The sequence below is a fragment of the Cibotium barometz genome, chromosome 6 (genome assembly GCF_041138505.1).
Source record: "Cibotium barometz isolate CiBa-2024 chromosome 6, ASM4113850v1, whole genome shotgun sequence".
NCBI lineage: Eukaryota > Viridiplantae > Streptophyta > Polypodiopsida > Cyatheales > Cibotiaceae > Cibotium > Cibotium barometz.
In genome coordinates, this window is record NC_141051.1 from 59,140,758 (window position 1) to 59,152,789 (window position 12,032).

A 12,032-nucleotide genomic window follows, 5' to 3' on the forward strand; every position below is an offset into this window, starting at 1 on the left:
GTGCTAGTGCTACTAGAGAGAGAGAGTAGTGTCTTTAGCCGTCCGTAAATAACAGCGTGAATCGCCTGCATCTTCAAGGGAATTTACCACTTACTCGCGCCATACGGATTGTTCTGCATGTCTTTTATTGGAAGTACATTATTCATTGATCATCCATTGAAAATTTGTGGAGGACATTCACAGAAGCCATTAGTGTTTCATTGATTTTCTACCAAGTTGGAGATCACAAGAGCCTGATGTTCTAAGTGGTCCCCCTAGCCGATCCAAGTTTGGTGCTAGTGCTACTAGAGAGAGAGAGTAGTGTTTTTAGTAGTCTGTAATGGCATGAATCGCCTGCATCTTCAAGGGACTTTACCACCTACTCGTGCCATTTTACAGATTATTGTGCATGTCTTTTATTGGAAGTACCTTATGCAACCTCCTTATTGGTCATTGGTTTTGAGATGCTCTTTTGCTTAGCACTGTAGCAATCCTTTATTGTCATACATTATGCAACCACTTTTTGGTTTGAAGAGATGTGTGCTTAGCACTTTGGCAAGTACTTTATTAACACTAGTTTGGTACCAAAACAGGACACTTAAGTGTCCTTTTTTGGGGGTTGCGAAAAAAAATCAAACTCCTAATGTAGGCATTAAAAACCAAAATGCTTCATTGGGCATGTAGAACATAACCCTATGCTTATGTAAAAAATGCTAAACATATAAAATGCCTTTTTATTTGGAAGTACATAAGCAACAAAGTAGCATATGTCTTGAAAATGAACATTTTTCAGGATTTTTCCAAATATGAAAGCATCATTCTCTCAAAAAAAAAACCCAATGATATCAATAGCATTTTTCCCAAGATATTTTGATAGCATACATCAGTTCAAGGAGGTAGAAGTTCACCAAAAAAATCATTTTCCTTTCCTAGAAGTTTTTCCAAAAAAGTTGCATAAAATCAGTAAAAGTAACGCGTATTATCAAAACTCAATCACGCCACTAAAAAATAATGTAGCCCTATCAATGAGAATGTTGATTATTGGTTTTCATGCTTGAGATGAGATAAATAAGCCATAATTTGATGTGTATGACACTAACTTAGCCTCCACTTAAGTAGGTTCTTATCGCCTAGTTCTAAAAAATTTGTAAAAAATAAAAATATAAAATTTGATCATCTTTTATCAAAAACTAATCATAACTATGCTTGCACAAGTAGTCTACACCTATAGTTACAACAAATAATGCACTTACACAGCTTTCCCCTTTGATGAAAATCAAAATTAGGCTCATAATTAGACATTTTATGTATTAAAAACAGGTTGCGCAAAAGGCCATGTATGAGAAGAGGCCCAAAAAGTGGCTCTAAAGTTTTGGAAAATTCAAAACAAAGTAGTATTTACCCTATATAACATGGGTGCACCTCAAGTTTTACATTATTAGCTTGCATATGGAAGGAGAAAAATTCATGCTCCACCTGTATAAAAAACGCAATTCAATATTAGCGAGTCAAAAATTTATCCAATAGTTGTCGTTTGATGATTCCAGGATTTAGTTTACATCATGGGCTTTCCATCAAGCCAAGTTTCATGATCAAACTATGTCCCTTCTAAAAGTTATGTCCAAATTACTACTATTTTTTGAAAACAGCAAAAATCATGCATTTTATCAGCATGTGTCTAAGAAAATTAAAATATTGCCTTGCAAAAGCTAAGAAAAGTGCAATTTAAAAAATCTCAAGGATTTTTTGGGTCTTGAGGAACATCTGTGGATGTTAAGCATTTCAAAACTCTTAATAGATTGCCCACAAAAATTCAAGAACTTTTCAGGACACTTTAGTGTCTCAGGACACTTAAGTGTCCAATTACAGAACTAGTGTTAAGTCATACCTTATGTAACCACTTTTGAGACCTCCATATGCTATGTGTGCTTAGCATATAAGTATATGGACAAATTTTTCTTGCTTTTGTTTGGGACATCCTTTTGTGTGCCTTTTTGAAACCACTGGCCATGTATATCCTTTCTTTATTTCTTTTTGTTTGAGGGTCTTCTATTAATCTAGAAAGGATTTTGACTAATGTTTGCAGGGTTTCTCAAATATTTCTCAGTTTGCAATCTATGGCAAGGATAAAGAAAACTGCAAGGAAAGTATATATTGAAGATCCAAAGATAGCATAGGTTGCTACTGCACCCAGTCCTAAGAAGAAAATAAGGTCAAGATGGTATTATATGAAGAGGTGTTTTTCAGAGATCAGGAAGGCCCAAGATGACACTTATCATCTTATCCCAAGGGTTGCCTTCATCTGTGTAGTAAAGCAAATATGTGACAGGATTGGTGTCTTGACCAAAAGTAATACCCCATACAAAAGTGGCAAGGTTCTGCATTGTGGTGTTTGCAGCTGAAGACTTTCTTATAGATTTCATGAATTATTCCTATATTGCTGCTGCACATGCACACAAGGTCACTTTAATGAACAAGGACTTCTCAGTGGTGAGCAGGCTTAGGTATAGATTTGATAAAGTTCTCAAGCCACTTCGCACCACAGATATTAGGGCCTTTGATATCCTAACAATTCCTCCCAAGAGGTCTCGCAAAGTTGAGGTGCCTACTATTGAAGATGTTACACATGAGTATGAAACAAGAAAAGCACTTGACCAAAAAGAGATGCTTCTCGAGAGGGAGAATAATTTTTATAAAGAGAAAGTTAAGTGACTTGGTGCTATGAATTATGATAGAATGGGAAAGGTATTTGGTCAAATGATTGTCAATGACTCCTCCAACCCTCAGAATGATTATTACTTGAGCATTTCACCTGAGGACAAAGTGATGTTAGAGAAGATAGACATTGAAATATCTGACTCTGTACTATTCTGTTGCATGAGGTAAGCATCATTCTTTAGCCACAATTTTATCCTTTTCTCTCCTTTTTGCATACTTAATACTGTCTTTGATTACAGGGCATACATTTCTACAATGCCCACAGAGGTTTCAAGCAGCATATTTGAGGTTTCAAGCAGCATATTTGTGGTTGATCCTCTAATATATCAAGTGATATCTTTTCAAATACAGGATCAAATATTAAAGTGTTTTTTAGTGCATATAACAGCCTAAGAAACTATTATATATTCATCCCATATAATGAAAGGTAGTATTTTTTAATAGTTTTAAATTCATAACTCATGTGAGTAGATATTTTCTTACTATTGTTTTATTTGTAGTCACCATTGGAGTCTTATACTCATTGATGTTTTGGATAGAGAGGTTACTTTCATGAACTCCTTAGCTAGTATCCATGGTCAATGCAAAATGTAAGTATCTCTTTTCATCAACTACCATAGTATCTCTTTTCATTAACTGTCACAATTTTGTTACAAATATTGCACCTGTTTGATATGCTCTTTATTGCAGTGCAAAATTGTATTAGCATATTTAGAGAAGAATTATGAAGACCTTGCACATTTAGAGAAGCCATTCAAGTATCTTCAGCAAGAGGTATTGAGAATTTAGTTTGGATGTTTCTTCATTTGAAGATGGCTTTCTTCTAATTACACTATTATTTTAGGTTCTAATTAAGTATGACAGTACTAGTTGTGGATGGAGGGTTTAATGCTTGTAAGACAATAGATTTTAAGTTGTTAAAACAACAAGTCAATGTAAGAACCCCAGAGAATCCTTTGCATTGCTCTTAATGTATTTGTACATTATTTTTCTTAGAACCCCAGAGAATCCTTTGCATTGCTCTTAATGTATTTGTACATTATTTTTCTTAGAAGTCCACTTTTTTTGGCAGTGCAAGAAATACCATGAATCTTATATTTGGTGGATAAGAGAGAGATACCATGAATCTTATATTTGGTGGATAAGAGAGATGTATTGAGATTATATTGGACAAAGCAATTACGCTTGTAGATCCGGACTCTCCTCCTCTAGGAGATCAGGCTCAGAGGAAAGGGAAGGAGAAGAAGCTGAAAAGACCGAAAGGCAAAGGCAAGGGTTTGCCAGTGCATTCTTCTTTAAAATTTGAGAAGATGCAAAGAGCCTCAAAGGAGACCATTGCAAAGTAGTCCTCTCTGCAAAGAAGACATCTCAGCCAAAGAGGACCTCACAAAAGAAATCTCATGCAAAGAAGCCCTTTGCTCAGAAGCCCCTCAACTTCGGTACTGTTCCTGTTCAAGGACAAGAGGAAGCAAAGTCTGGGAGTCCAAAAAAACCAAATGAAGCCCAAGAGCAAGCAAAGTCTGGGAGCCCAAATAAGCAAAGTGAAGATCAAGAGCAGGCAAACTCTGGGAGCCCAAATAAGCAAAGTGAAGATCAAGGGTAGGCAAAGTCTGGGAGCCTAAATAAACAAAGTCAAGATTAAGAGCATTAGAATATTTTGTAACTTCACACATACACAGTGACATTTTGTAACTTGCAAGATGTATTTGTACCATTTATTGTATATAAATCACAATTCATTTATGAAAGATGTAGTTATCTACTAAATGTTTGTTCACAAATGGCAATGGTCAAGAAAAATGTCAATTGTCTATTTATTCATGGTTCAAAGATTACAACAGTTAGAGGTAAACAACTCATACAAGATATAGAGCATTCAGCTCTTCTGCCAATTATTGTAGTACCATTGACCTTGAATTTATAACTAGGGGTAGTGTTGTCAAGAAACTCCAAGGTTTCCCTAACGTCTTTTAACGTCCACTGAGAGGTAACATTAACCTCCTTTCTTTCAGCATGTGGAATAACCTACAACTCAAACCTAAATGAAACTAAAGCTCTCCACAAAAGCAGCCACTCAAAACTTGTTGAGGGAAAGATATCTGAAGAAATCTAAAGTTAAAACTTGCATTAAAAAAAACATATTTGTAAAATTGAACTACAACTTACAATGTGCTTGCATAGGAATATGTTGAGTTGGAGGTAAGTACATATCCCTTGCCATGTAAACATGTTGGACCTAAGCAAACCAGCCTTTAGATGTAACCTTGAAAGCAGCAATCCTCTCTTTTTTGTTTTCTTCACTCATTAAATTTGATTTTTATGCATAGAAAGATGCATAAAGGAATTATTTTGATGCACGACTTTGGCTTCAGCTACTATCAGTTTTTCTGCATCTTCAAGGTCTGCCTTAAAGCTTTCAGAGTACATGACAGATTTATCATCTGTATCCCCAACAGAGGAATACACTGAGTCATCTTGTGAGATTGGAGGGGGCGTAGCAACCTTGCTAGGAGCATCCTTATCGCAAGAAGAATTCGCATCCGTGGGAGGCTGGCTTTTGTTATGAGCTATGAGTAAGAAATAATGTCACAACTTTCATATGTAGGATGTCTTTATATACTGCTGAAAACCATGTTCTACAATCCTGTGTGCCATAAAACCACCCTAGTTTTGAACAATTATCATCTCCAATCCTGTGTGCCATAAAACCATTTTCCCAGCCTACAATGTAAAGCCTACAATGAATTGACCATTCTTAAAGAATTTCTACAATCCAAGAAAATATATTAAAATACACATTGTACTTTTGATTGGTAAATCATAAAAGATTTTACAAAAATGATTTAAAAAGGAAGCTTGGAAGGTATTGTTCTAGAGAAGTTCATTAACTCATCGATATACCCTCAGCCTCCCAGTTGGTATCTACCAAGGCCATCGGCTCCATTCACTTATGAATCCTCCTATTATTCACCTTGAATTGTACCTTGCTAATATCCTCACCTCCTACGATTTGAAGGTGCTCCCTAACATTTAGGAGGCTCCAATGTCTACTTGCACTTACAAATTCCACCACACCACTTGGCAACTGAACACAAATGTCATTAGGTAAAACAACTTGTTCATCTGCCTACATTGGAACTCAATAACTGTTCTTTTTCATCCACCGCTCATAATAAAAGCGTATGTATAACGTGGAACGAGCTTTGAGATATTGAAATGAAACACTAGAGTCTACTATATTACACTTGAATGTGTCATTTTTATGCACCCCCTCTACAATACTCCAGTGCTCTCCAAGCAAGGCAACCATGTCATCACCTAGTACTTTCTTGCACACAAACATGGTAGATGTTTGTGAGAAGATAAATTGATTGAACATCTTAGCAAAAAGATGTATTGGGCATACCCAACTAAGATCCACAGATTGAGAGGGCTTTGCAAATTTTAAAGACCCTTGTATATCACGAAGCATCTTTGATTTCATGACCATCACAGTCCAAGCATCTGGGATTGGCCATTCAATAGAAGAGAGGGAGGGAGATGTTATCATCTGTAACTTACCAAAACCACCATCATGCCTTGGAACCACATAGGAGTGTCGGTAAAAGAAAACTTTTTCTTTGAGAAGTTCTGCACTGTTTCTACAAGAAAACATTGCTTCACCAATATCTCCATGCAATGCTTGAAATGTTCCAGTAAGACTACATAATGGTTGCTCCTCTACCAAGTTTGAGGGAAAAATGTCTACAAACAAGAAATAAGATGACTTAGAAAGAAAGAAACTTCTGGTAGTCATGAAATCATATGCTTCTTTCAAACTCATGATACTTATGGTTGCATGGAAACTTAGTTTGTTGTGGCGAAGAGGGATATCTCGTGTTGTGTAAACGTGTTGTACCATGGCCACTAGTTCTTCATTGCTCGCCTTTTTGAAACCTTGTAAACGACCTTTCCAATGAAGCTCCATCATATCTCACCGTCAAACTCGATGGGGACCAATTGCAGTAGGCTGCAGGAAAACCCAAGCACCCTTGCGAAATGCCTCTCTCACCCAAGCACCATCATCGTCACTCTTATTGTACAGTGAGATCTTCTCAATCTCATCTTTTGGTCTTCTTTGTGGTGTAGCCATATCAATTGTGAAGCTATAGTAGTAAGATTAGGGTTGGGCAAATGAGATAGAGAAAGCAAACGTGAAGATACTATGTAGATTAGGGTTTCAGGCTTAATGGTTTTATTAGGGTTGGGAAAATGAGATAGAGATGGAAGAGGAAGGGAGAAAGAGGTTAATTTGGATGTTCAAGAGGGAAAGTGGACTTGAAAATGAAATTTTTGACTACAATGAAATTTGAGATGGGTTTTTAGGGGGAAAAGTGAGTTTTGGGAGGATCTCGAAAATTTCAAAATTTTAAGGATTTTTTGAGCCATGAAAATGGTGGGACCATACCTACCCTAAACCCCCTACTTTTTTAAAGGGACAAGTGTAATTATTAGTACTGAAAGCCTAGTCCCCCTCCCTACAGCCTAGTTTCCCTCCCTATATTCAAAGGAGACCAAATGTGTACAATCCTCTATTCCTATTGGTCCGTTTTTGCTAATTACTTTCATTAGAAAAAGATCCAAAATATGTTTAAATGCCCCCTAATGTTTTAATTAAAAAATTTAAGGTAAATTTATAGAAATACATTTACAGAAGGGACTTTTAAAAAAGAAAACCGTAAGTCCATAAAGAAAAAGGGGTCATTTTATTCATGAAAAAATCATATGTAAGAGGTTTTTAAATACCCCTTGAACGTACGTGATACATAGAGTTTCTTAGTAGTGCACCCCGTGAGAAGTTTCCAATGTTTTTTCTAAACATTACGATTTCTTCTTGTTTCTCTAAGGTAGCTTCAATCATCTCCTAATCTTTATGTTGAGGTCTTAATTTTAGTATCTCAATCTTCTAGCTTTTCAATCAACTTGATGACTCCAAGGTAGATCTTGGGGTCCTTATCCTTTCTTTAGGACCTTTTGTTTCCATTATTTACTTCTTCTCTCTCTCCCTCTCCATATCTATCTCCCATCTCTTCCCCACTCTATCACACAAATTAGTATTAAGGTTGAGATAGAGTCTTTTAAAGATCTCTCCCTCTTTGCTCTCCAACCAAGTGCTAAGCTCCCTTGTGCTAATACCAAGGGAGGCAAGGTTGAGGACCCTAGCTTTTCTATAAGAGAGTGTTGTTTGACCAAGAAGGCCTAAGGATGCAAACTAGTGTAGACCCTTGCATTCCTTATTTCTTCTCTCTCATGCAAGGCTCAAGTGTTCCAAATCGGTGAACATCCCTCTAGGTTAGTAGCTTCGTTTAGACTATGAGTGTAAACCAACATTATTATGTGGAAATCTAAAAAATTTGATGAACACATTCATCATGTATTAAATATTTTCAATAAAGAGCAGAATATGACTCATATGAAGTGATAAAAGGGGTTTTTGTTTTCAAGAGTCTTTGAATTATGGTTCTTTTTCTTGTGTGAATGGGGACACTCATTTCTTGAACCTTGAGAACATACTTTAAGGTCAATTCAAGGTAAATGTTCACAAAGGATGGGCCTATGAAGAAGACATTGTGTGAAAGAAACCCTTACAATAATATGTCTAGCAAGTTAGAAGACTTTTTCATTTTGTCAATATTTTATGGCCCATGGCTTAAAAATTGAGCAGGCTTGATGTGAGTCCTACAATGATGAGCTAGATGCCTTTAAATTTCTTCTTTCCTTTGAAGACCTAAAGATTTTCAAATAAAAGGAGATTACGAGAAGTGTTATTTTTTTCAAGCGAGGAAAAGCATGATTTTACATGCATGCTTGTGCACATTGACGGGCACACCCACATCTATCTATACACCATACCTAGATTAAATGAGATAAGCCTGTAATTTCGTTATGTCCATATGGACTATGCTCTCTCTGTGGGTCTTTTGAAGACGTTTAATATAACTTTCTCTCTTTCTCTCTCTAGCACGTCGCTTTTTGGGCATGGCGGGATAGGCCGACCGGGCTAACACGGCGCTTCCTAGTCTAACAGAACATGACTCAAAAGTAGCCTGCAAGGCAAAAGAAGACTGATTTTGATGATCACAACCGAGCTCCAGGCAGCGCAAACGAGAGAACATGACTCACAAGCAGAAACCAAAGAAGAGTGCCCGTGATCACCCTTGGCTGGTTCCTTCCTTCACATCATTGGATCTCCGTCGCTCTTGTCTTTCTAATTGTGAATCAGCAAAGAGTAGCTGCAGAATGCTTGTCATGTTGGTCCTTACGATGTTGTTCGGTTGCCTCATCATGCACGCCTCTTCTAATTACCGACGCTGTGAGTAATTGTTGGTTAATTTGATGCAGATAATTATAAAAGGGCTTTGTAATCATAATCAATAATCATTTTTGGATTGTTTTTTCAGTGGACATGCGCGGTGAGATCGATGGGCGCGTGGAAATAGCGAAAGCGCTCATGCCTGGTACTTCACAAACTATTGCCTTAATCCGGATATATAATTGTAGCTTGACGGTTGTTTTGTTGCAGCTAATTACGACGGTTATGCAATAACTAACCGATCAGTTCTGCGCAGGTGCAGAAGGCGAAGAGGATTTCGTCTGCGATCGTTCCCACTACCGGACGGACGTTTGCGAGTTGAAGGGGGATGTGAGGATAGACGGAAGGTCGGGTGCTGTCATTCTCTACTCGCCGAAACGGCAAGGGAGCGTGTTGAGAGAGGAGAAGATAAGGCCATACACACGAAAGTGGGAGAAGAGCGTCATGGACACCATAGACGAGGTGTCAGTGAGAAGAGTAGGCAATTATAATGCCAGTACGGTGACGTCGGAGAGCAGCTGGCTGCTGCCAGAATGCGAAGTCCGGCATGAGGTTACGGCAGTGGTGTTCTCTACGGGCGGTTACACGGGCAACGTGTACCACGAGTTCAACGACGGCCTGATACCGCTGTTCATCTCGAGCCAGCACTTGAGGGGGGAGGTGGTTCTGATGATCCTGGAGTATCACAATTGGTGGGTGATCAAATACGAGGCCGTTCTGAATCAGCTCACCAGATACAAGGTCCTGGACTTCGCACGTGACGAGCGTGTGCACTGTTTCCCGGAGGCTATGGTGGGCCTGCGCATTCACGATGAGCTCGCCATCGATCCCACGCTCATGACACCCCCGGCCGCAGCCGCCTCCATGGCAGATTTTCAGCAATTGCTCCATCACGCTTATCTCAATCAAACATTGATTAACAGCCCAATTAACCTGCGTAAATCCACCAAGACTAAGGCCGAGAACGCCCAAATTAGCAAGCCCAAGCTGGTAATCATCTCACGCAAGAGACCCCGAGCCTTGCTAAACCAAGGAGACGTGAAGAGCCTTGCTCAACGAGTCGGTTTCCAGGTGGAGATCCTCTCGCCCAGATCCTCCATGGAGATGTCGCACGTGTTTAGAATACTCAACACGTGCGACGTGATGCTGGGTGTGCATGGAGCCGCCATGACGCACCTGCTCTTCATGAGGCCGGGCACGACCTTGATCCAGGTGGTTCCGCTGGGTACAGACTGGGCGGCGCACACGTACTACGGCGAGCCGGCCATGAAGCTGGGCCTCCACTATGTTCCATACAAGGTTGCTGCGCAGGAGAGCTCTCTATGGCAGAAGTACGGGCCGCGCGACGCCATCCTCACGGACCCGGACTCCGTCAACCGCAAAGGCTGGTGGGAGACCAAGAAGATCTACCTCAACGGCCAGGATGTTCGGTTATCCCTCCAACGACTTCGACCGCTTCTCCGCTCCGCCTACACAAGGGCTGTCAGTGGTCACGCAATTGCGCAAGTCCCATGACCGTTAAGCTCACGATATGGATTGTGTGCAAGAAATCCATTGCTTCCTTCTTCTCCCTCTGCAATTGCCTTGTGACAAATTATGTGATGGAGAAAACGATCAATGTTATTCAATAGCCTTGCGTTCCTCTCTTCTTCTTCTCTCTCATTCACAAGCCCCACTTACCAATAATAAGGGACCAAATAGTTGAGTGAATAGCAATTATGTCACATGCATTAATCACAAGGTCCTCATTCAAACACATCCATAGGTGACCAACTTTATGTCAGTGGGAAAAAAAATTATGTCACAAATAACTATTCGTGGAAAAAGAAAATGCATTAATCACAAGGTCCACATTCAAACACATCAATAGGTGACCAACTTTATGTTAGTAGAAAAAATAAACTAGGTACTTTGAATTTTATAAAAGTTCCTTAAGTATATCTCTCTTCAATGTATGCATGTCTGTCTGTCTCTCACACACACATACATGCGCGCGTGCAAGATTACGATTGTATAGAAAAAAAAGAGTCTCTATAATGAAGTTTGAAACAATTAAAAAAATGATATTTATGGTGACATTTTTCTCATTAAGTGCAAGATTTATTGGTGCGGTGCCAAGAAATGGAGAAACCCTTGATTTGATTGTAAGCGATTTAGGAGGTTTTTCCCCCTTTCCCTCCTTGAAAAGAGGGAATTTTGAACCTTAATGAAAATACCTCTATATTACCTTTGTGAAAACTATAACCTTTGTGAAAGGTGTAACCTTTGTGAAAACTGTTGTAACCTTTGTGAAAGCTTTAACCTTTGTAAGCATCTGCATTGTGAAACACATCACACATTGTAACACCCTAAGATTATAAAGGGCCCCTCCCAATCTTTTGTATGTGAGTTGACTTCTTTGTGTGAAGCAAAACTTGTGTGTATGTTCAAGTGAGTGTTCAACCCTTGGTGACCAAATCTCAAAGCTCCATTGTGGTCCATTGTAATCCTCCATCTGAAACGATATTCCCACTTTATGTATATGAAACCATGGCAAACATGTTGGACTTATTCTTTGACAAAAGTGATAAATTTGATGAGACCAAGTATCACGCTTGGTGCATCGAAATGTAAATGGGGTTTGTGGATAGCAACATATGGGAGGCACTGAGAAGAATCCACCCGTCATCAAGAAGAAACAGCTAAGTGGATAAGTCTAGGCACCAAAACACTTTTCTTAGCATTTGTGGTCTAGGCGATAGTCGAATCCACCAAGTGGGCTCTGTTAAAGGCTCACAAGAGGCATGGAAAAGGCTCAAGTCCATAAAGTTCTACATGCCTTCTCTTAAGGAAGAATCTTTATAGGGTGGAAAAAGATGATTAAACAAGTGTTGCATCTCTTGTAAATTATATAAGGTGTCTTATTGATCATTTAAGTGGTGCTAGGGTTACCATATATGAGGAGAAGGTTGTGTTTGTATTATTTCTAGTATGCATCCATCTT

At 38.9% G+C, this 12,032-nt stretch overlaps 1 protein-coding gene across 1 annotated transcript; it reads left to right on the top strand.

Annotated features, from left to right (window-relative positions):
* The first annotated feature begins 8,650 nt into the window (after positions 1-8,650).
* Positions 8,651-10,689, top strand: LOC147637913 (xylan glycosyltransferase MUCI21-like). Its single transcript, XM_086798961.1, has 3 exons — positions 8,651-9,049; positions 9,138-9,194; positions 9,306-10,689. Exons 1-3 carry the CDS (start codon positions 8,851-8,853, stop codon positions 10,562-10,564), a joined length of 1,515 nt encoding a protein of 504 aa, XP_086655087.1. The 5' UTR covers positions 8,651-8,850; the 3' UTR covers positions 10,565-10,689.
* The last annotated feature ends 1,343 nt before the right edge of the window (positions 10,690-12,032 follow it).

What these genes read in the sequence shown, in the direction of transcription:
- LOC147637913 (XM_086798961.1), top strand. Translation starts at nt 8,851, where the DNA reads ATGACTCACAAGCAGAAACCAAAGAAGAGTGCCCGTGATCACCCTTGG. An exon ending in CTCTTCTAATTACCGACGCT is followed by an intron (nt 9,050 to 9,137) that starts GTGAGTAATTGT and finishes TTGTTTTTTCAG; the next exon opens with TGGACATGCGCGGTGAGATC. An exon ending in AGCGAAAGCGCTCATGCCTG is followed by an intron (nt 9,195 to 9,305) that starts GTACTTCACAAA and finishes AGTTCTGCGCAG; the next exon opens with GTGCAGAAGGCGAAGAGGAT.